Source organism: Micromys minutus (assembly GCF_963924665.1).
Source record: "Micromys minutus genome assembly, chromosome: 31".
In the NCBI taxonomy this organism is placed as follows: Eukaryota; Metazoa; Chordata; class Mammalia; order Rodentia; family Muridae; genus Micromys; species Micromys minutus.
The window spans coordinates 10,690,419-10,716,005 of NC_137966.1; the positions used below are offsets into that span (position 1 = coordinate 10,690,419).

The following is a 25,587-nucleotide window of genomic DNA, read 5'->3' on the forward strand; positions in this document are numbered from 1 at the left end:
CCAATATCTGCAGAAGTAAAATATTTTTTCCCCCTGTGGGTAAAGCCAGTCCTTAGTGGGGAAGGGCGTGCCTTTATAATTTGGTACAAGAATTACACAATCCAGTAAAGGTCAGAGAAGGATAGTTATAATCTTCCTAAATAGCACCCCAATTCCAATTATTTATATTTATATAATTGGAATCTGTCCCGGAAGACTAAGTCTAATGCCCCAGCCTCATACTTACGTGGTTGATGTTGGTGATGATGTGGTGCATACAAGAAAAAAATCCCCAACATCTTTAATCTTAAGAGATGTCTTTTGCATCAAACTCTAAATTGCTAAGATATCAAGCCTACTTGAACAATGCCCTTCCATTTATCCATCCATTCTTTCAGCAGCCTGGCCCTATCCGACCATCGACAAGGGGGATGTATTTATGTATTTATCTGATAATTACTAATAAATATTAGAGAATGAGACTGAAGTACCTTTTGGGAGCTTTCCACATTAATTCTAATGAGCAGATGGAGTTGGCATTTATGTCCCACACTCCCACCCTGTGTCTGTGTCTGGTGCTAGAGATTCAGAGACAGAGAAAAGCAATGCCTTGCTTTGAGAGGCCAAGTATCTCAGCAATATGGTTGGCTGAAATGGCCGAAGCTGGAGAATGTTTCTTGAGGTCTTGAGTTGCAACAGATGATGTCCTGACCATCCTGCTTTAATGGGGATTAGGAGGGACATCTGTTTGGTATCATGGTAGCTTTGAAAGGATCCAAAGTCATCCTAGGTTTTTGAACACCGAAGGCGGATGGTTACTTCCAAATATTACACATTCCTCTGCAAGAAACCCTCAATGTTCTTCCAGGGATGGACTTGCTTCAGAAAGAAGTTGATTATAGTCATTTTCTAGGATGACCTCCTGCAGGTTGAGCATTCAGAAGAAAGACTTTTCTGCTCACCTGAGCTGGTCGGAGAAGGATTCAAGCCATGTACTACATGGAAGGGCATTGCTTTGAACCTAGGCAGGTCTCGTGGGTTCTACCACAACCTCTGCTTGGTTGTTCTTATGCTTATATATCTTGGTTTTCATTTTTGTTGGTTTGGGGAGGGGTTGTTTGTATGCCTATTGTTTTTGTTTTTTGTTTGCTTGCTTTAATATTTGCTTTTTGTTTGTTTTTCAAGGGGAGAGAGCATAACTTTGGGTGGGGAGGGAGGTGGAAGGATATAAGATGAGTTTGGGTAAGAGAAACATGATCAAAATATATTCTGTGAAAAAATATTACTATTAAAACCCAAAAGTGTTTTTTTTTTATAGACATGACTTAGAAATGAGGTAGCTGACTCCCTTTTACAAAGAAAGGCCCAAGAATAGAATTTTTAAGATTTCAATATATCAGGAAGGATAAAGCTATATATACTTTCTCTAATTTACTATAGGTGTATAAATTGATCTACAGCAAAGAAACAGTAGGGAAAGGGTGCACAACTACCCAAGAGTTGCAGAAGGAGCTGGATGAGGATGGTACTATTAGTAGTAGTAAGATAAGACTTAATCTATAATTTTTAAAATTCAAAATTTGGAGGAGGAGATAAATAACCAATATTAAAAATGATAAAATTATCTTTGTTGGGTCAGGAGAAATAGAGACAGTGTGCCTCTGTAAACAAGGAGAGACACCCTTTGTTTGTAAAGCTTTGTTCTTTTCAGCACCACGGACAGGGCCACAGCAGCACAGGGTGTTCTTTATAGCCAAGGCTTTCTGGGGAAGGCTTTAATTACATTCATTCGGAACAGAAAGAACAATGGTGGAGTGTTTGTGTATGAGCAAAGGAAAAACATCCGTTCATCAGCTTTATTGGCCTTTCTGGCCACTTCTCACGCTCTTGAGATTGGCATCCTTCTTCGGTCTTGTCCTGGCAAAAGAAAAATAGCTCAGGGCACAGACTCTGAAGCCTCCTTTGCTGGCAATTTTTCTACAGCCATGGGCATAATCGATCCTTAACTGGACTAGTTAGTGAGAGCACTGAGTTCTGCCTGGGTATAGAGATGTCCCCTGACTCTAGGCTTGGCATCTTGTCTGCTGAACTTGGAAGGAATTTGTAGGAAGAGCCTGTTGTAAAATGTGGGCACCATAGGGTTTTAATTTGGGGAGTTTCTGCTGTGGAAACTCTTATCAGTGATTGCAGAATGAGTTGCTGATACCTATGTTCTGTCCCTGGAGGACATTGGGATGATTACAGGTATTTTCACTGTAGGACAGAGAGAAGATGGTGTTGAATTTCGGCTCCCCTGCTTCTCCCCCGGTCTTTTGTGTGAAGTTAAGAACAGCAAAAATAAGTTTGCACCCAGAAGCTTCCAGATTCTTCACTCTGATTCTATGTCCTAATTCAAAGAATCACTCCCTGTTCTCTCAACCGTGACTTCTTTCCTCCTAGTAGATCTCATAATTAATGACATAATATTAGTATCTGCTTGATGAAAATCCTAGCAGTTATCTATTATAAGTAAGCTACCCATGCCAGGTGTCGAAACCTAAAATAGTGACATAGACCCAGTTCATATTCTCTGATAATGCTTGCTCAGGAGTGTTTGGGGGCAGGTAGGGGTGAGTAGATTATAACCTGCTCCTCAGGGGTGCTTGTTTTCTTACTAAGAGCTACACTGTAACGGGAAAGTTAGCTTGGGGTCAAGAGTGCAATTTTCTCTGTGGAAATTCAGGTATCAGAGTTACAGTTTGGAATATGGGGGCTATTGCTCATGTCCACAACCACAGTATGACTAAGACGGTGAAGGAGGGGAGACAAAAGACGATGATAAAAAGGGCAAAAAGAAAAGCTGCGTGCAGAAGAAATTCAGTTGTCAGTGAAGAGAAGAGAAAAGGAAGATGCGTCTTGAAGGGAGACGGGAGACCCACTGGGAAATGGCATGTGGAGTCATGGGAGCCCGGCTTCAATAGCTTGCTGGGTGAGGCATCTCAAAGGCCTTCAGCATCATAAGGTCCTTCAGTTAGTGTGTTCCCATGGATGCACACGTTTTCAAATATATCACCTACCGAACAAACAGCATGCATTAAAGATTAAGTAATTTGTTTATTCATTAATAAAACCCAGTGCAACATAAACACCATTCTGAATTTTCTGACTAGCCAAGTTAAATGGATTTCCTTGTTCCTTGTGTTCTCTTCCCAGTGAGTCTTGACATTTTCAGTAGCCCATGCAAGAATATTGATGAGGGATGAGTATGCAATTTTTGTTAAGTTTCTGGAACTATTACAAGTAACCTACAGAGTCCCGTTTTTTTATGGCAGAAAGCTCAGAGGAGCTCCTGGCTGCAGGGCCATTTGCTCTTTTGATTCAGTTTGCATCTAAGCTTTGAGAGTTTGTATCCCAGAACACTTTAGATAAAGAAGCCCAGGGTATTTGGACATAAATGATGAATCAGCACCAAAATACGAGACAAATAATTGACGCTAGTAATTAAAACTATCAGTTGCTTAAGTAACTATTTAAAATGAACAGTATACTAGCTTAGACTCAATTATGACTCAGTTCTTATGTGATCGTATCGATTATTTTTACACTGGAGGGTTTTTTTCTTTTCTTTTCAGTAGCCTTGATACATTTGAGATGGGCTTTCAAAAGTAGGCGTGTCTAAGCCAGTTGCTTTGCCCAAGGAACTCCAAAAAGCAAGAAGCGAAGCCTCAGATTTAATGAACTCAGGCTGACAAACCTGTTTTCCAGGTAGAGCAGTTTGGGTGGCAAGTCCCATGGTCTTGTCATACTTTTTATTCTTTGTTGTGGATAAGCCACTAATTTTGCAACAAGATGATTACAATGGCAATTGTCCTCTTCCTCCTCCTCCTGGTCCTCCTCCTCCTTTTATACATGGTCTCACTATACACCCCTGTCTATCTGGGAACTGACTATGTAGACCAGGATGGTTTTAAACCCTCAGAGATCGGCCTGCTTTTGCCTCTGAGCGCTGGAATGAAAGGCATGTACTACCAGACCCAGCTGCAATACGTCTCTCCATTTGGGAACATACACTTTGCTTGTTCTTTTGGATATTATATACTGTGAAATGTTGTTATCGTTAACTAGCACCAGAAGCAAAAGACAAGCAGAAAGACAAGGATTCTTCTCCAGCTCTATCACCCGAAGCTCTGTTCCTGGCCCAGCCATATCTACACCTCTCCGTTTGTTTCTTCACGTGTAGCACGGAAGGCAGTGCCGCAGATATGCGAGCTTGTTCTCAGAATTCAGAGATTGTGCACGTGAAGAACCTACCATGCCTGGTGTCTAGCAAAGGCTCAGTGTACACTGAATGGTGATAACTAGAATGACGATGATAAAAATAACTATTCTGAAGTGTAAAATAGGACGGTACTTAGCTCCAGCATGTCTGTCAAAAGGCATTGAGATAAGTATGGAGCCCACAGCCTGCTTCCTGGAATGCAGTCAGAATTTAACAAATATTAGTTGCCATCTTTACTTATATCCTTTTATCCAGTCCTCCATAAGTGACTCTTATTCTGAAGAACAAAGCACAGATTAGAGTATGTCACACGTGCATATGTACATATCTGGTTTCATCCGGTATTTATTCACACCTGCATTAAGATGTTGGCATTACACATTTTGAAAGGTTTCATTTTTTATTTTATTTTTAATATTTTTTCTTCTCTTTTAATCAAAGCTCTCGGGGGGGGGGGACCAATGTACAGGATCTGCATAAAACCAGTGCTTGGCACTAAGCAGAGTGTAATGTTCATTGTTGCTAACAGCGATGGTACTGTTGGGTTCCCTACCCCCCATCCAGGTTGATTTAAGCAGTTTTTGTTTTAATCTGTCAGGAATGGAAGTTAAGAGCAATTTGTAAATGGAATAAGACATTTCAGAGTTCTGCCATTTAGGAGGAAGAAAAAGTAATTCGTGTTACTTTGTTCTTCTGTCAGACGAGCAACGTTAACAATAGCCACCAGTGTGTGAGACCAGCACGGGTGGGGGGGTTTCAGAGCACGTGTGGTCAGGGAGGGCTCACTGGATGGAGGCTGCGGGCTGCCTCTGAGCACTGCAGTCTCTAAGGTGGATCCACTCGGGCTCTTGTGAGTTCATTTTTCCTGCAGTACAGGTTGTTCTTTGTTACCCTACCACTGAGAAAGAATTCTGGTGGTCAGTTATTGTGAAATTTTTCAAGGGACCATAACACATAAGTATTTTCCTTTAATATTCATATATATTCCCCTCTTTCTCCTTCTCAGACATCAGTGTTAACAATTTCATGCACTTTTCCAAAAATTTTGCTTAAAACTGATATATAGATACATATACATATAATATACATATATATACATATATACACACACACACATACATACACACACACACACACACACACACACACACACACATGTATATCAGTGCTTTGAAGTCTTACAGAGTTTATTTCCAAGTCAAGCTATCTCTACCTTCTGTTCCATTGTGGGTTGGGTACCATGCATCAGACAGGATTTCTGACTCAGGAACTCTGATACAACTTGCTACCTGAGGACATATTCAGGGAGATAGCACACAAGCAGCTTTGTACACAAATGGTTATCTTAGTATGTGCTTCAGATGGGTTTTAAGAGTGATGTCACTTCTCCCGATGCTCCTTCCCTTCACAGATGCATTTCTAGGAAGGGAGATAATGGTCAGCTTCAAGCCTGGGCTAGAATCAAGCTGGCCCGAACTGGAGGGGGCAAACTTGAACTGGGATCAGGCAAGCCTGCGCTAGAATTGGGTAGGCTGAGACTGGGACTTGGATGAATATTTCTCTAAGTGTAACCAAATCCAGAACCTAATTTTTCTCACCTGAGCATCTGGAATTCAGAAGCTTTTCACAGGTGCCTGCAGGATTCCCCAGTTCATGTGAAACTGGGTACCCACATCCCAGACATCACTGGGCACAAGAAGCCCAGCACAGTTCTGGCAGTGTGGTGGCATTGTATCTAACAGGTGAAGAAACTGAGGCCCAGAGAGCCGAGATCATTTAGGCCTAAGACAGACAAGGAGAGGGCATGCCTAGTGGCATCTCTGTAGTGTCTGTAGTGAGATGTGAGTTTTGTACAGCACTGCTCACAGCCCTGAAGACAGTTATAATAGAGCCTTGGGGGGCTGAAAATAGTCACGGTCTGAATCATTCAAAGAGCTTGAATTAGCTAGAACAAAGCTTGGACCGGAGAGCATTATTCTCAGATTGTCATTGAACTAGCTATGTATCCTGGTGGTTGGCACCTCGGACCAGAGTAGAGCCTTGTCCTTGAGTAAAGTAAGACATTTAACGAGTTGCCAGATCTATAAGTATAGGCCTTGCTCCATAGTGAGACCTCCAACCAGGTTAGCTGACAACATCAAAATTAGAGCCCATCTCTCTCTGGTCCCACTTTGACCACATCCCTTGCTGCCGATTCTCGATTTCCCTTCCTAGAATAAAAGCTGTCACAGCCCTCTGGAAGGCATTGCCCAAATGTTATCCAGAAAATGGGCAGTCACACTGTGTTGTGTTAGAGGCACAAAGGATAGGACGGGACAATATTGCCTGCTTTGACCCAGGTCATCACTGCACTGAGGCACCTCTACCCCCTGTCTGTTTCTGCTGCTTGCTTTCCAAAGTCAGGAGCTGGTACAGCAAACTCTTCTAAGATAGGATCTAATTCAAATGGGAGGAAGAAAGATAGACTACCAAATCAAACCTCAAATTTATGAAGAAAAAAAAAACCTATCTCTAGTAGCCGACGGGAGCAAGGGTGTGAGTCTGTGCTGGATTATATTACTATCTCTTCAAAGTTTAAGTATTTTTTTTCCAGGTGAGTGTTTGTGATCCTTCAAGATAAGAATGAAATTGGAAAGGCCTCTTATATAAGAACACAGCCAAGGAAAATGCTGGCAGCCGTATATTACAGCTGTGTTGGGCAAAAGAGGCATTCTTTCTTTCTCTTCCTTTCCCTCCCACCCTTGCCTCTTCCTTTCTCCTCCCTCTTTCTCTCTTCCTCTCCTTCCTGTCTCTCCCATCAGCATTTAGATTTAATCTCTCTCTCTCTCTCTCTCTCTCTCTCTCTCTCTCTCTCTCACACACACACACACACACACATCTATATCTGTCTGTCTGTCTGTGTGTATGTATATATGTACGTATGTATTTATCTTTGTCCTTAATCTTGTCTCTAACCCTAGGCTTTGGAGGTGGGATAGGAGAAGACAGAAAATCCCAGAAGCACTTTGCCTGAATGGAAAACCTTTGGATTCAGTGAGAGACTGTCTCAAATAACAAAGTAGAAAAATATTGAAGTAGGAAGTAGTTGAGGAAACCTCTGGCCACCATAAGGCATAAACACATATGCACATGCACACAGCAATATATACATACAAACACCACGAAAACATAGATAGATACCCATGTACACACATAGAATTCACATGCAAACACACATTCACATACAGATAGACATATATAAACATACATCATATACACATGGAAAAATCAGAATTTATCATGGTTTACAACTCCGATGAAATATTTATGTATTGAAAACACTTAAATATGAACTATCTGATCAAACCATAACCATACTCTCATGGTGAGAAAGGGAAATGTGGGAGCCAGGGGCCCGATAAGGCAGAGTGAAGCAGTCAACTTTCAAGTGAGACACTGAACATGGAACTCTACTGACAGGTTCAAGAGAACTTCTGAACAAATGGCTAACTTTGGCACCATACTGAGCACATGCTGGCCTCCAAAGTCCCTCAGCATCCCAGATACCTGCTTCAGAGTCCACGTTAGCATAGACTTCTCAGAGCTTCCCACCCCACCTCCTCCTACAAGCTCCTCCAGTTCACTGGCTTCCCTTCCCCCAGCCTCTCATTCCCAGATATCCCTGCTGTTTTGGCCATGGGCACTCTTGGTCTCAACTGTTACATCTTCCCCTCTCAGTCTCTCTCTCTTTGTCTCCCTTTCTCTCTCCCATCCCAGTCCTGGCTCTCTCTAGTCTGCTAGCCCTGCTCATTTCATTTCTATATCTCTCTGCTCTGGACTCCCCAGATGCCTCTGGCTGCAGTCTCCCTCATCTCTACAATAACCCCCCCCCCAACAATACATTGGAGCAGCCATGCCCTCAGATTATGTAGCCACCAAGTAGGTGGAAAAAACTGTTTTGGAATGGAATGGTGTAAACCTGTCACAGATGACATGTTCATAAATACCAGAGTCACAACTCGAGCAACTGGAGCATTAAAGATTCTGTGATGAGGGAGAGACCCAGGATATTGTTGTTTCATTTTAAATAAACCTTTTTGGAGATTCTAAAAACTTTACACATTTATAATTTTCATAAAAATTGGCAACATTTTTATATTGCTACACACCCTAAATGTTCAACATCTCTTGTGTCAAGATAGAATTCTCCACATGTTAAAAAAAAATCAGGTCATTCAATTACAACCTGACATGTGTCAAGGTTTTTAACTTCACTGATGAAATGGGAAACAAAGTAAATGACAAATGAGCTGCCTAAAAGTGTATAAACCCTGGCGCCTGGAGAGATGACTCTGTGGTTCAGAATACTTCCTGCTTGCTCAGAGGACTCAGTTCCCAGCATCCATACTGGGTAGGATGTCTCATGACTACCTACTAATGCAGTTCCAGAGGATCCGACACCCTCTTCTGCTTTTCAGGGCACCAGCACACACATTCACAGAGACACACATAAATAACAATAAAATAAATCTTTAGGAAAAATACACAAGCCCTGATCTTTTGTGGGTGAAGGGACAGAAAATTGCCATCAAGTTTCAGACAGGTGATGTTAGCACAGAGTAACCAAGCCAGATCCTTTTCCAAAGCAATGAACCACCGCCAAATGCTATCTTTCACAAGGCGACCCCTCACCCTGGTGGAATTCTCTAGCTCTGCAGAGATAAAAACTTTTGGTGTCTAATCAGCTGTGGACAGTCTGTCAGAACTGCATTTCCCAAGAGAGGCCGCCGTCGATTTTTATCAGAAAGGTTCCATTAAAACACCATGTGATCCTTATTTTGTTTTCTTTTCAAGTTTTGGGGTGGTTTTTTTTCCCCCTTGCACATTTGCCGTAAATATAACTCACCTTAGAACCCAAGGAAAACAAAGCAGTCTTACAAAATACCGACTAGGTGCTGTTTACTTCCTTCCTGCTCCCACCTGAGAGGACCCCCCCTCTTAAAAAGGGGTGTTTCATGGATGAAAGAGCAGCATCAGAAACAGTCATACCACAGGAGATTTCCCAGTTAGTTTCAATAGACAAATTAAAAGAAAGGACAAAGGGCAGGCACACCATTCAGACACATACATTCTAGACTCAGATTATGATTCAGTACCAGGTCTGGGCTCTCTTACTAAAACTTGCCCCAGAGGTGATAAGGCAGACCCATTGTCATGGAATACTGTTCCATACTTCAAAACGCTGAGGGGTTAGGGTGCATCAAGAAGATGGGTTGGTTCCACCCCAACCTATTCAGCTCTGGCTCTCTTCCTCTTTTCACTGGGCTTATGAAGAGAAAGGACAATTAGAGTCCCTTCCAGATATCATAGTTGATGATTATTAAAAGGGAAAAAATATCACTGCAATTTGCAATGTGTTTAGGTTGGGTGGATTAATTTCCTTGCTTGGGCCATAATGGGAAGACTGATTTTGTCATTTCAATTACAAGCTGCCGTTCAGTTAGGGCCTGGAAGACACTTCTGTTGGGTTAGCCTCCACTTGCCTGGCGCTGTGCAATTAAGAGTAGTTGATTTGTAGCTGCACTTTTACAGCTTAGCGCAGGTTTATCATCTTGAAAGTTTCCCATTTGCATATAAGTTATACATTCTTTGGGTGACATTTCCATATCAGCCAGGGTTTATATTATGCATTGGCTCAGACTTGACTTTCTGGCACGTGCAGGGAATCCATAAGCTTGGCCAGGATGCTCATGTAGACCAGGGGAATGGCGAGGTGCAGGAGCCACTTAGCTCATGATGTAGGTAGACACTTTGGGACTCTGGGGACAGAAGGGCTTTATCTTGGTCCCTAACTGATGCTTCAGTAACTCAGGTTTTGATGTTGGCCACATTCATACATCCAGAAGCTGCAACACAAAAAGGAAAAACAGTTTGCCCAAGGGCACCCAGCTCAGATTAGGAGAGGTGGGGCCCAAGGTCAAGTCTACCCAATCTCATAACACTCCTCTAGACAGTCTCCACAGTGTGGGCTTTTGGAGAAGATGGTTGGAATGTCACAGCTTTACTCTTTAAATACCAGACTCCCTGGAGAATCTAATTGATGCTCTTTGGACTAAAAAGGAATGGGCATTTAAAAGAAGCCAGGGTCAAGAGGTCTGGAGGAAAGAGGTACTTTTAATATCCATTTTGGTAAGGCAAGAAATGTAGTCCCGAGGACTAGTACACCGAGTGGAGGCCATTATACAAATTTGATGTGATTGTAAAGGGAGTGAAGAGAAGATAAAAGAGTAATGAATATGGGGCATTGAAGATATTCTAAGAACGGAAAGATCAGAAGTCACAGAAAGAGCTAGAAGAGACTATATTTATCTTGACAAATGGGCAAGACTAATGAAGCCTCCTCAGTGACTCAGCAGTAGCTGTGACCCTGAACTTGTTACTCCCTAGAGTGTGAAAAAGAGGCACACTTAGGAGCCAGACTGCTAGGCTCAATTCTTCCCCCTGACTTCCTTGCTGAGTAAACCCCAAGTAAGTTACTTCACTTTTCTGAGCTTCCATCTGGTCCTTTGAATAGGGGTGGTCATAATGTTGCTTATCTTGATGAGAAAATGGGTGAAGTGCTTGGCTGTTTAGTAAGCACTGTAACGATTTAGTGCCGTAACCAGAAATGGCATATTTATGTGATGCAAGCTATAGGAATTGATAATAAGTCAGGGAAAAGAATTGTAGAAAGAAGTCAGGAGAGCATTTCCCTCTCCCTCCTACTCTTGAGCCTTAGGAAGACATAGGGTTGGAGAGTGGGGGACTCATGCCCAGAGGAAGACCAATGGAACCACACAATTTCTGGGGTGCATGATCTTCATCTGGTCATTACTGTCTGTGTCTTCAGAAGAGTGATCTGGTCCAGTGTTAGAATTATAAATGTTGTCTCTCAATGTATTGTAGGCCTTCACTTACGACCACATCCAAGAGATCATGGTCCAGCTGCTTCGCACAGTGAACCGGACAGTCATCACGATGGGTCGAGACCATGCTTTGATTGTGAGTAAGCCCTTCTTCCTGCCAAACAAACCTTGAACTCCCTCAAAGTTTCAGAGTGGGTTTTTCTCGTTGAACGCCAGCACTGGTCATTACTTCATGTGTAGCATGAAGGGTCGGGTTGTTCTTCCTTTTGAGTTGGGAAGACATGAACACTGGTCCCATTTGTCAAAACAAAGTACGACTTAGGGCATATCACAGTAGAGATGTACCAGCAGGAGTGGCAGGTCACTAGCAGACAGAGAGGTGGGGTTTTTTTATAAGAGAATAAGGTCGAATGGTTCAGATCCTTGTTCGCCTTTTCCCTTGACCTTATTCAAGTGTTGCTTGGGTTCAGGGCTCTATGGGCTGATTTTCTACGTGGCTTGATTGTGGGAACCCTGTCTGTGTTAGGTCTTGGGCAATTCACCAGGCAGTCCATAGATCCAGACACAAGGACTATGTGAGGATTTCTGGTGGTTAGGAACTGTGAAACTGCTTCTCATCTGCCAAAAGGAATCATTCTTCTCACCTCTAGCAGAAGGGACACACAGAACCACCTACGTCTTCCTTCTGTTCCAAATCAAAGCCCATGCTGGCCTCGGGAGCCCTAAGTCTCCACCCACAAGTCTTTGTTTTATGTTTCAGACCTGCCCTATCATCCTGTTCCTGCTTACTTTGCCATCTTTACTCTTTATAATGACAAGATCTCCTCCTCCGCACCGCTATCCTCCCTCCTCTTGCAGATAGCCCTGGCCAAGTCTGGTCTGCCTCTCTTTCTCTCTGCTTTTTCTCTCTGGATATTTTCTCTCTCTTACCTACAACAAAAACCTTCCCCTTAACCAAACCATGGAGCGGTCATGTCAGCATTTTCTTTACTGCATTCTGTATTCTCGGATCAGTACTAATTTGGGGAAATTTTTCTGCATAAACACCCTACTCTGAAGCAGTGAAGATTGCTGTTCTATGTGTGACTGTCTTCCCTCCCAGACCCCCCCCAAAATGAAACAAACAAACAAACAGATCACCAACAGTGTAATCTCTCCCCATCTTGTCTAAATAAGGGCCTGATTTTTGAGTTCCCAGCAGGGATCACACCCAGCCATATTGCTCTCCTGTTCAAACCTGCTAGCAGTTTCTCATCTCAGGCAGGAGAACCTCCAAACCTCTGTCAGCTATGGGGATGCCCTGCCTCCTGGTCATTCCTTGATGTGCTGCTCCTCCTGCACATAAACAGAATTCTACTTGGTGCCTACAGGCTGGTTCTCTGACCGGAATCAGGTTGGCCCAGGAACCACCTATCACAGAGGGTTCCAGGTTCTGATGCCAGTGTGTAACACTGGGTTCCCACCACCAGTTTCAAAAGCTCTAGGGTGGTTCTTCATCTTTATCAGCAGGTCTCCTCTGGGCTTTATTCTGTTATTGTCTTGTTCTCACTGTAAATATAGAAGTCCAGAGAAGTGACTTTAAAAAAAAAAATTCCTGCTGTGTTTTTGAGTCCTATAACAGCACCCGACATAATAGATGTTCAATAAATACTAAATAATGATATGGATGAATGGATGAATGAATGAAGTGTATGAAGCTGAAACGCTACTCGGCTCAGATCAACTGCTGTCATGCTTGATAGGTTCATAATAGTTAACAGAATTCCCACTTCCCTGAGACAGGACAAAAGTCATTCTGTACGTTTTGTGATGTCTAACTACCCTTGGGCATGGGGCCTGCCTTGCAGTGTGGTTGGTATACCCAGTAACTTTCCACTAGATAAAAATGATTTTTCCTTTCCTAGCAGATGATCAGTTACAAATGCTTTCACAGGTTGGGGTGTGATTTGGTGTCTACTTATTCCTTGCAGTACTGAGATTTGGCTGGCTTGAGCCTGTGTCGCCACAGTCTCCATGAGTTCATATGAGCACCAGTCCTGTTTCCTCCAGAGGACACTGATTTCTTGCAGCCATCTACCCCCTCTTTCACACAGATGTTCAGGTCCCTGAACCTTGAGGGTAGGGGTTTGATGATGTTATCTCACTGGGACTAAAGTCTTCAGTCTCTCATTTCCTTACAGCACACTGCCCAGTTGTTGGCCAACACAAAACAAATTCGATGTGATTGTAGGGGAAGGAAGGGAAGGGGTGGTGAGATGGCGTTGCTCCATTTTGTTTTAGCATTTTTATTTGTCTGTCTGCTTTGATCTTTTTTCTTTTTTTTAAGAAAGTAAGGGACAGAGATGGAGACAGAGACAGAGAGACAGAGAGAGAGGAACAGATGAACAGATGGAGAGAGAGAGAGAGAGAGAGAGAGAGAGAGAGAGAGAGAGAGAGAGAGAGAGCACATAAAATTGGGAGGGGCAGAATCTGGGAAGGATTGGAAGAGGGAAAAGCATGATCAAAATATATTAAATGAAAAATTTAATTAAGATACACTGTATATGAAATGTCCTAGCCTTTAAGTACTGGCAGATTGTATGGTTCTCTGACAACTAGACTCAGCTTTGCAAAAGCACAGTGGTATCTCTGCTTTACTGTGCTGTGAGAGCAATGGCTGTGGTTATCTCTTGATAGCCTACCTCATGGATACAGAACCCAGATTATCCCATATGTTCTAATATGGCCTCTAAAAGGAGCCTGAGTGTCATGGTCCTCCACGAACTTGGCTCTATCTACTCTTGTCTACCTCTCCTGATTTACTCTCTAAGCCTGGTTACTTACCATATGTTATATGCATCTAAAGAAACAAGGCTGAACTGGGAGTGAGCCTGGTATGTGTGAGACCCAGGATTCCATCTCCCATCATGCAAAGATAGATGGCAGTAGAAAGACAGACAGACATAGAGACAGATAGATGGTAGGTAGATAGGTAGATAGATGATAGATAGATAGATAGATAGATAGATAGATAGATAGATAGATAGATGGATGGATGCTTGATAGATGATAGATGAATAGATACATGATAAAAAGATAGATACATGATAGGTAGATGATGATGATGATGATAAATAGGTAGGTAGACAGACAGACAGACAGACAGACAAATCTTTGGTGATGCCCACAGAGTACTCCAGTTCCAGGATCCCCTACCTCTCTTGGCTGAACAGCCTGGCAAACAGTTTGTCATTTTTCTCACTTACCACCCTTCCCGAGTTGAAGTACCACCATTTCTTACAGAGTTAGAAGCTTCCTATGCATGGCTCCCAGAGCGAGCCTTAGATAAGCATTTTATGACCTTCCTAATCTTTATTCCTTTTCTTTGGAATGAATCTGAAGGTGATCATCAATCCATTTGGCTCATTCTGTGTATAGCAGGCTCTTACCTCCCAGCCTTTCCTTAAGAGCAGCAGTTCTTTAGAGCAGGGTATGAACCGTAGAAAGCACTAAGTAAGCGGTGTCTATTGTTATTTTCCTGCCTATCTGGTCCAATGAGTCTCTGTCCATCTGCATTACCAACTCCAGCAAGTGATGGAGGACTGGTTCTCTTTCACTCCTGCCTCTGTTATGGGTCTGTTCTTGGATGCTCTGCCCTAACGACTGGACTTTCCAATACACGTTCCTCTATCTGGTTTTCTTTGTCAGAACATGCTCCTGCTCTCCAATGCTCAGCGGCTTCCCCACTGCCTATAAAATGGCTCATAAACACATTCAGATCAGTCTCACCTTCTAGTGTCTGCTGTGGCTTCAAGTTCTCTTTCTTTTAGTCTTTCATCTGACTTTCTGTCTTGTCTACATGCCCAGGAAGGTGTATGTCTGGACATTGCCCACACATATTCAGGGCTCTCACTTTCTGCACCTGTATTCTCTACCATGGTTTCTTGTGCCTTCTCAGCCTGGTGACCTCCTGCCTAACTTTTAAGACCCATCATGGACATGTGTTCTTAGGAAGCTGCTCTACCTAGAACATGTAAGCATCAAACAGACTAGTTTTTGTGAGTTCTAGTACTTCTGTGCACTTGTATGCCCATTCCAGTAACTCAGTCCTGGTCATTCCTTTCTCCACTCTGGGTTATTTTGTGTTCACTCTCCATCCATTCTCCATTCCTAAGCAACTGGCTGTACCCATTTGCCTCTTTGGGGGACTTCATATGAGGAACTCATACAAGTTTGATTCCTCATACCTGACTTCTTTCCTGAGCATGTTCTGTAATCTATCCATATTTGGGGACATGCCACGCTCTGTCCCTTTTTATTGCTGGATAATATTATATTTTATTAACATGTTGTTTACTTGTCCATGTACTAGTTGGTGGGTTTTTGGACTGTCTTCAACTTTGGGCTATTACAGATTATGCTGCTGTGGTATTTTGCTTATAGGTTTAGTGTGAACATATTTTAATTCCTCTTGAGTAGATGTTTCGTAGTGGAATAAATGGGGCAAAATATCCCCCCCCCCTAGGAAATTGTCCAACTGTGCTTTAGAGTAGCTGTGACATGCTACATTCAGCCATGACTGAAGGGTCTGGTCCCCACATTCTTGCATAAACAAGACTGCAGACTCTATCAATCCTAATGGACTTAGAACAGGTCTTCTGAAAGCCTTTCACGACACCTACCCTTTTGTTGTTGTTGTTTGGGTTTTTCGTCATTTTTTGCTTGTTTGTGAGCTAACCTCCTCTCTGTGGTCATATAATGTTTGAGAGGTTGTGTCTGTCTGCCCAGTGGTTAGTACATCTTCATGCACTTGCTGTTCATGTCCTTTCAACACTGTACTCAAGTGCATGTTTCCACAGAGTACTCATGCCTGCCTTTCTGTGGTGTTTTGTGAGAATCTGGGCTATCCTCAGAAGAGGCTTCGAAGTTATTTCTCTCCTACACTGGAGGAGCTCTGAGGGAAGGGACCATGTTCCACTTGTCCCTTTGTCCTTAGCAGAACACCTTGTGAAGAGCAGGTAGGTATTCAGTACAGACTTACCAAGTAAATTAAGTGGCTAATAAAGGCAGGGGAGACATACCCATGCATCTGCCCCCAGACTGCCTTTTCTTTTTAACTAAGTGTGCTTTCTCAATAACAACTGCTGATGAGTTAGGGAGGGAGGAGGTGATGTAAGGTTGGCTTGTTCCTACTTTCTCCATCCCTTGGTCTGATCCCAGATCCCTGTGGAGGTACCGTTGCAAGCTTTCGTTTAGTCTTGGTGACTCCCATTTGCTGATTTAACTACAATGAAGAGAGAATTGAATCAGGAACAATAGGAGATAGAAGAAAAACCCAAAAGGAGTTCTCTTATAACAGCTCCGATTTCACAAAAGGGGCCTTTCTAGCAATTCCAAGAATATGAAAGTAAAGAAAATGGTGGTGAAAAGTAATTACTCGGGGGTCAGGGGTCCCTGTGTTAGTTGCCCAAGGCTCCAATTTAATTTCAAATTGAGATTGGACAAGAAAGAAATATTCCCATTCCACCCATCATTTTTAATTTTCCAGACATGATTTTTATTGGCCAGTTTCCATTGCTTGGGAATATTAAACAATCAATGTTTTCTGACACATGTCACTTATATCCAGTGCTTCTGAAATCCCAAATAAGACCTTGACTGGGAAGGCATGTGGCATTGCAGCCTGCCTCTTTCTATGGGGCACACAGTGGTTCCTTTGGCTCAGCACACTGTAATTACCATTTCCTAGTGGCTGCCACTCCCAATATCCTGCAAATCACCTGTCTGCACAATGGATTGTTGGAGAGGACAAACAGACAAAGGAAAGTCTAGAAAAAACAAAATCAAGGACGAAGAGGGGCCTGATGCATTTCCATTTCTCTCTGCCAGATTCTAATCGAACAGACAACAGATGGTTTATTATAATCCTTGAATTACCAAGGAGCTTGACTTTGATGTCGAGAGGGGGTGGCTTGGTTTGGAAGAGGTGACATTCGATTAAGAGAGACAGGGAGAAAGGAGAAAGGCTCCACTCTCTCTCTGCAGAGAACTGTCAAAATTTGGCAGCATCTTAACACCTTTAAACTTTGGTTTTTGTTGCTTTCGAGTCAGGGTCGTAAAGCAGACTGGGCTGCCCATGTCTACTCTTATTGATTGGTGATGTCTACCTGAAATGCCATCATGAGAATGATAGCAGGAGCTCCATGTTGACTCTGTGGGAAGAGCTGAATTGATTAGTCATGTCTGTCAGAGTGTCAACTGGTCAACAGTGATATACTGAAGATATTTATAAATCTTTCATATTGACTGCAGTTAATGGTGTTTCCATTGGGACCTAGTGTTTACATAGTCAATATTTTCTTCTTTGTTTCCTTTATGAAGGATGATTTGGGTGAATGGCAAAAAAAAAAAAAAAAGAATCTTGAAGAATCCCCATTTTAGCTGGTAGCTGTTACTACGTGAAATGTTCCAGGTTCATATTCAGTGTTTCTGTCCAAATATATAACCTGCACCTTGATTTTCTGTGGCTGTAAGACAGAGAAGATGCTGCCACCTGTATTGTGACATCAAGTGTTCCCTTCAGAGATGTCAGCACATACAACGAGACAGTTTGATCCTGTGGCATGTAAATCCTGTCCCGAGTTATAAGGTATCAGTAGTTAGCATTCTGTCCAAGGCTGGAGAGTGGAAATACCAGATACCTAAAGCCACACGGCAAGTGGCACTGAGACAGGGTGTGAATGGACAGTATCAACAGAGTCTCTCCTTCCTAGGGAGATATCCTACCTGAGGTTTTCAGATCAAGGCAAACTTGTAGGCTGTTTATCCCAGAGAAGGGTGGTCCCTCCCCTTACCTCCCCTAGGCTGTGGATAGTCACCCCACAGCAAGAATCAACCAGAGAGCATTCCTACTGACCAGAGTTCTGAGAAGGGAAGCGATCCGGTAATTCTGTTCAAAGTTGGATCTAGCTTTTATTTTGGGTAGTTAAAATAAGCCTCTGGGTGATATATTTCGGGCATAATTACCCCGATTTTCACAGAGGAGTCTGTGGAGTGATTTAAAAAAAAAAAAAAAAAAAAGGAAACTGCAGTTGCATTCAGAGTAGTTTGTTAAAAAGGAACCAAGGGGGAAACCTGGAAATCACCCCCCCCCACTGCCTCACCTAACGGGATCCCAGAAAAACCTGTGTGTAGAGTAAGCGTTAACTTCACATTCTAGTCATTCTTGCCATGCTGAGTGAGGACTCCAGGTGACAGGCTCAGAGCAGCAAGACCCTTGGTGACACACCCTCCTACCTCCAGCTGTGGAGAGTATACATGTGGGTCCCTCATAATGTCACTTATTGAGAAGATACACATGTGGCAGGTCAACCTCTTCTACTTCACCTGGCTTCCATCAGTTAAAACTGTTGTTTAGACAATAGCTGAGGCTCATAGAGGCGAGTCGTGTGACTCAACTTGCTTGGTAGTGGAGGAGCTAAAGTCCGAGACCCGGATGGCCGGGTCAGAATCCCAGCTCTTAAGCAGCATGTGTTAATGCAATACTTCGCCTTTTAGCATCTAAAGGAACACACTAGGCATCAGCCTCTTTAAGGGTCCCTAATGAGAATCTTGAACTCGCAGCTGCCTTTCTGCCTCAGCTGGGAACGAATGAGGTCACCCATAACGGCTTTTCAGAAACCTCCAAAGGGCTTAGAATTTGGGGGGAGATTTGGATGACAAAGACATCATTAGAGACAGTCCCCTCAATACTGGTAATTCAATCACAGAGCTAAATCTAGGGGTGGGGTGGGGGACAGGACTTTTTGTTTCTTTAAATAGTTTCTTCTGTCTCCTGGGGCAGATTAGGCAGTTGGGATGAGATCCTTAAGTGCTGGGGAGGCTCCTCCTTCACCCCTGCCCATCCACTCATTGAAGACTTTCCAACTGAAAAGGTTTCTGAGCCAGGGTGGGGCCCACCATCTCTCTTTGCTGCTCTTGCTACATTTGCTAAGAGCACACATGGCCTCCCTGGTTGCCCCTTCCCGATTTATTCTTCCACCAAAGGGCTCCTCCAAAGAAGTTTTTGGATGAGGAAGTATCTGGGCCTCCACAATGCTGACAGATGGAGGCCTAGCTAAGTGGACCCTGGGAACCCTGTGTCTCTGTCTCTCCCACAGTGTTTCCACACAGTATCCTCTCATTAGCTGTCCAAGCTGGTAGCATGGGAGAGGGGCACAAGTTCTATGCTTGGAACACAGCTCTTATATGGAAGTTCATAAATGCATATAGGGAATAATTGGATATGCATGCATGCATGCATGTATACACACACACACACACACACACACACACAGAGAGAGAGAGAGAGAGAGAGAGAGAGAGAGAGAGAGAGAGAGAGAGAGAGAGAGAGAGACTTTTCAACACTCAAGAGGGTCACTGCATATAGGACAGAAATCACCTATCAAAAGTTGACATCATAGATCTGAGTCTGGGTCTTGACTGTTATGAAACCTTTGGGTGGGTTGACTGAAAAGGCTCGAGAGCTCTAAGTGGGTGCAGGCCAGGGGACTCTGGGGGGGGTGTATGACTCCTTGTCTGTTCTGTCTCATGGTCTTCTATTCCTTAGGCATCATCTTTGGTGACCTGTAGATGTTGCAATTACATTGTTTCCACACTAGACTGGGATTTTCCCTCTTGCCTATTTGTATTCCATAGCAGGCTGTGACTTGTGGGGCAAGGAGCTGTGTCCCCATATGGTTGAGGTCCCTGTCCTGCTGTCAAGGACTTCAAGTGTAGCAGATGCTCAGTCCAACCTCAGAGAGTGAATTAATGGAAAGAGCAAACCAGCCTGAAGGAAAAGTGGATGATGAGACCTTTTGAAAGGTCTGACTTTTAAAACAGGGGAGAGATGCTCTGTTTTGTGCCAGGCTTCCCGTTAAGGATCTTCTCTCTATAAAACTCTACAGCGCTGCCCTGGCCCCGTGAAAGTTTGTTTTGATGGATTGGAGTAGAGTCTCATTCATCCTCAGAATCGTCTTTCCGAGCCCCATCATGACATACCTCTGCTTGGTCTGTCCATGGAGCAGCCATGCAGGGACAGTGCTCTGTTTGGTAAACTGAGGCTGCTATTAATACCACCAAGGATTTTCTCCATTTGACTTGGGGACCTTTGCCTTGAGGTGCTGCAGACCAGGTCAGCTTCAGACCTGGGGAAACTGGTATCTCAGTGGGACCATCGCTAGCCACACAAGGACACAGCTAGCTGTCAGCACCAGGAAAGGGACAGAGAGAGAGAGAGAGAGAGAGAGGGGGGGGGGGATGGAGGGAGGGGGAGAGAGAGTAGGGAGGGGATTTGGGAATCATTTAGTAAATGCTGGGAAATGCACTATTATGTCATCAAAATTTTAACAAAATTATCTCCAAATAGCCCTGTGCCTTTTGGCTTCTTTTAGTGGAGCTATGCAAATCTGATTTGGGGCAAGTGACTTTAAGCGTGTTCTGAAAGATAAGCCTGCAGGATCTCTTGTGCTGTTTCCTGGCACTGGGACCTTCAAAGGGCAGTGAAGCAAAGCTGTGAATTCTGAAGGGATCTGAGAAGTAGGGAACAAGTCCTTCCGTTTTCAAGGAATGGGGAGCCCATTTAATGACTTTGGTCCTTTAGTTCCTTTGTTTGCAAAGCATCAGCCTTAATGAATAGCAGGCCAAATTACATTTATTTATATATATCTTGTGTGTGTGTGTGTATGTGTGTCTGTGTCTGTGTGTGTGTCTGTGCATGTGTGTGTGTATGTGTGTGTGTCCATGTGTACATACATATGGGCACTACATGCCTGTATGCTATGGCACATATGTAATCACAGAACTGTGACTATCTCTCCTACCGTATGTTCCTGAGATCCAGATAGTTAGACCTGGTACTGAGCACCATTAAGCACTGAGCCATCTTGCTGGTCCTCTTTTGTGGTTATGTTTCATGCTCAAGTCTTTTTTCTGACTTGACATAGTGACAGGCTCAGTGGGTTTCATGACCCTTTGATGGGATGTTCAGTGGACTATAGAAGGTGCAGGGTGTGTCTTCTTCACATTACCATAACAAAGTGCACGAAGCAGGCTAGTTATAAAATAGGGAAGGTTTATACAGCCCCACAGTAGAGGTTCAAGGACCCAGCTCCTCTATTCTCCCACTCATTAAGTGAAGACCAAAGGGCTCTGGTGAGGCCTGATGCCACAGGTAGGGGTCCTATCCCAAGCTAGAAATCAGAGAGCCAGGTGGCATCAAACTCCTGCTTTTATACCTTTATAGTAATCCTCTCACTAGCGTTACTAAGGAACTCATAAGAGCTGCTAATGGCTTGCCCCCAGTCACCTAAGGACGACTCCCCATGGAGAAAGATCAGTCCGTTGGAACAGCTATAAAGAAAGAGGCATGAGCCTCAGGTCCCTCTTGTCCCCACTAGGACATGGCTCTTCTTGAGTTACTTGAAGGAATTATTTCTGTCAAGTGGTCCTTCAAAATCAGAACCCACTCTTCTGGACTTGTTGGCAAATTCATTCAGGGGCGCCCTTTAGTCTTTAAGTGGCGTCCACCAGGGCTTCTCAAATAACAATAATGTTCTGCGAGTCAACATGGAGGAACGGTCTTAGTCACAGGACTATAGAGAAGTCATAAAGGGGGCTGAGATCTGGAAGAGAGAAACCTAGTTCCCCACCAGACCCCCAGGCTTTCCAGAGGCTAGACCCAGGCTCTAACCCTACTCAGAATCTACCGAGTTAGGTGCACTCAGGAATTGCAAATTTCTTGCATTTCTTTTCTTTATTTCTTCTCTTTTTTTTTGAAATAACTATTTATTTTTTATGATCAAAAAGCAAAAACAAAACCAAAAACAAAAAAGCAAACAAAAAACCCTCAAGCACCATTTCTTTAAAAATTGGAATTACAGAGAAAGCCAGCTTCCTGAAGCATCTTCCTGGATATAATCTCACCTTCTAAACATCATCTGAAGCCAGGAGAGCCCAGGGCTTTGTTTGAAAGATGGGGGTGGGGCGGGGAGCAGGCAGGACCTGACTGACCTTGGTCCCCCAGTTTTTCTTCTGGGTGTTGGCATAGCCACATTTTCTCCTGACTCATTCACCAGACCTTATAACAAAATGATGGCATCTCACATGACATAGGACACCATGGTGGCTCCCGGGGATGGAGTGACAACCCCTGTCTCCAAGAATGTTGCTTCCTAGTGGAGAGGAGCATGAGAGACTAATGAGAGAATTTCCAATGTAACATGAAAAATGGCATCCTGTGCAGTGCTGTGGGCACTCAGGATGGAGGGACCAACAGGGTCCAGGGACAGGGACAGGGACAGGGCAAGAAACATTAACATAGTCACGGAGAGGAGACTATGTTTAATCTAGTGCTTGCTGTTGTCATAGGAGTTTTAAGGACTCTGGCTCTCAATTTTGGCAGACCGTAAAAGACCCCTATCCTCCCCCACCCCTTCTCACTCTCCATATTGTGTGTTTTGACAAATGGTTCCTCGCTCCTGCCTCTCTCTCCATTCTGTTGAGAATTCGTGCTTATCACAAATACCCGAGGGAAATGTTGGCGGAGTAAATGGGAGGGAGCAGCCCAGGGCTGGTAGCCATCACTGTCCGGGTTAAGGAAACAGAGAGCTTACGAGAACTGGGTTTTTTTTGGTTAGTTTGTTGGTTTTGATTTGTCTCGCTCTGTAGCCCACGCCGGTCTTGAACTTGTTATCTTCCTGCCTTGGTCTCAAAGATGCTGAGATTTCCGCTGGAATCATTATCACCATTTATTAATAATACTGTGGACTCCACCTCTTACCCTCCCTCAAAGTACGAGTTACTCCCCACGATAGATGGGTGACGGCCGGTGTTCCAAGCGGGAGAAGATGCGCCCGCAGGTAGTCAACACCCTCTGACTTCTAGAGGGGCTGTGAGATAGGAAGGGAGCTAGCAAGAGGTTGAAGTTAGGGGGGTAAATGTTAGCTTGGAGTTCAGTTATGAGCCTTGTTTGCTGTGGAAATGTGTGTCTGTGCTGTGGTGGTGGCAGTAGTGGTGGTGGCAGTAGTGGTGGTGGCAGTGGTGGTGGCAGTGGTGGCAGTGGTGGTGGTGGCAGTGACGGTGGCATACAGTTAGAGGCACAAATCAGGAATGATTTGGCCAAACATCCACCTCAAAAGACTCCTCCAGGGAGTTTACTACACAGTGGGGGGAAGGGCAGGATGATGACCAGAGTCCCAGGAGGATTTAAATCCTCATCTTCAGATCAAGGGAGAGTGGTAGGACATCCAGGTAGAGCAATGGGAGGGACCCCTACTCACTGAGAGGCCACCCTCATTAGGCCAATACGGCCTGTGAGGTCCTGGCTTCATGTGCGGTTTCGTGTGTCCTTGGCAACAGGCACAGCACAGAGGAGAGGCTCTGTATGTGTTCACTGATGACGGGCTGGGGTTTCATCTATACTTCTTCACACCCCAGAGTACCTATTAGTGGAACAGAGACAGAGATCTACCCTTGCTCATCCTAGTCCAGCTAGCACTCAGAATTTATAAACATTGATACTCTGAGCTGCATTTTGATTTTACTCTTTAATCCTCGAGTCCCAACCACTGAAGAGATGATATTTTGTATTTGAAAAAAAAAAAGTTGCAGAGGACAATGACCTGTAATCCCAAGATTTTTCTAGAATCTGTATATGATTTCTGCCCAGGGCGGGGTGCAGTTATTTGGTGGGTGTGGTGGCAAGGCTGTGGGGCCTCACTCTGGAGTCCAGCGATTGAAATGCCTCAGATGGTTTGGTACATGAGAAGGAGGGATGGATGCTTTGTTAGCATAACCAGGTGTCATAATATTGCTTGTGCTACCTGGCAACCAGGATAGTATGACAAGTAGAGGTCACTGGGTTAGCTAATGGTCATATATATATATATATATATTCAGGTCCTGTGAGGAAGAAAATAATGGGTTTCATTTGAATCAAATTCAATATACTTATGGATTCTGAAAAATTTTTGAGAGCCTTTCATGATAATAAAGCTTTTATTTGTTTGGGAGCAAATATTCTTTCGGTGTGATGTTATTGTTTTTTACTTTAATCACAGCTGAAGCCAAGGCAAAATGCTTCTCCTAAAATGCTCCTTGAGTAGACGGTCCCTGTCTGTTTTTAAATTGCATTGTGCCTGACATGGGCTAGGTCACATGTAATAAATGCTGACGTTTTAATAGGGACATTACAGCAAAAAAAAAAAAAAAAAAAAAATAGTTAACAATCCGCTTTAATTTCAAAACTCATTTTTTCTTTCTCACACAGTTGGACAGGATCTTGGTAAAAAATGTGCAGAACGAGTTGGGATTTAATTATGATGGCAATTTGTTCAGAAGCAAGGTTAAGTGGGGCTGTCAATAAAGGTGCAGGGTGAGGACAGTTGTGTCCCGGTGTTCCTAAGTCCTGAAAGCCAGGCCGACCCACCGTGGGAGAGTTGAAAGCCTTAGGTGCTATTCCTTGCCAAAGCCTTCTATTCCAGAGGTGCAGATACAGAAGCTGGGTGCCAGCAATGTGCCATCTCTTCTGAGTGCCCTGCCAGTCGGAAGGAAAAGAATGGGGACAGGGGGAGATGGGATTGAGATTTAGTAACTCTCTCACCGGATCCAACTTACTCCTTTGACATCTAAGCCCCAACTGATGATAAGAAGGACTCCTACCCCAGGAAGACGAAACAGACAAGTACACTCACTACAGAGTGACAAAGGTATTTGTCCGAGGACAGCTATGTTGCCGGCCTTGATGGCAAGGCCCCTGGTGTAAGTAAGTGACGAAGAACATCTGGTGTGGTTTGTGGTCCTGAAGGTAGCTGGATGGCATTATGTGTTGCCAGAAACTGGGCAGGGAGGAGTGTGGTATGTTCTGGGCAGATAGAAGGGGATGTTACTGTGATGGGCAATGAGGTGCCTCCCATGGTGGACGTTCTCTGACATGGAGGAGAACCAAGCTGTGTGGTGTCTGAAGGTGCATCTTCTTCTTGTGGTCTGAGGGCCTCCTTAGAAAGCAGAAAGAGCTGTCGCTGTGAAACTTTGGGATGAGGAGATATTGCATGGTCACTAGGTATTTAGGATGTCAGTCAGTTTAAGGGAGATGGGAGACTTGAGGTAGAAGTACTCAAACTGGTGATTATGATCATTACATTGGCCCAACATGGATCGTAGCAACCAGTCGGTGCTGAGTCTGGAGGTGTGTTTGATGGGAGTAATGCTCACAAAACATCTCTGTGGGTTGGAACTGAAAAGCAGAGACGTTTTCAGCATCCGGCAAGTTGCCTGGGGTGACTTAAAGTTAGATTCTAACTGGGAACTCTGCTCAGCTGACAACAGGAAGAATGGGCTTCCAGTCCAACCTGAGTGGTGGCTGGAATTGTCCAGCTCCTCGCACACTACTCATTAACTCTGGTGCTTTCAGGACCCATTTTCAAAGTTCTAGTGGCCTTGGGCAAG

The 25,587-nt window shown here is 43.9% G+C and overlaps 1 protein-coding gene across 1 annotated transcript in view; it reads left to right on the forward strand.

Annotated features, from left to right (window-relative positions):
• The window catches only part of DOCK2 (dedicator of cytokinesis 2), a 400,191-nt gene that overhangs the window by 178,595 nt on the left and 196,009 nt on the right, over positions 1-25,587 (forward strand). Inside the window, exon 27 of the mRNA XM_080942111.1 lies at positions 11,162-11,257. Coding sequence (XP_080798237.1) covers positions 11,162-11,257 — 96 coding nt within the window. The remainder of the gene's footprint in view (positions 1-11,161; positions 11,258-25,587) is intronic.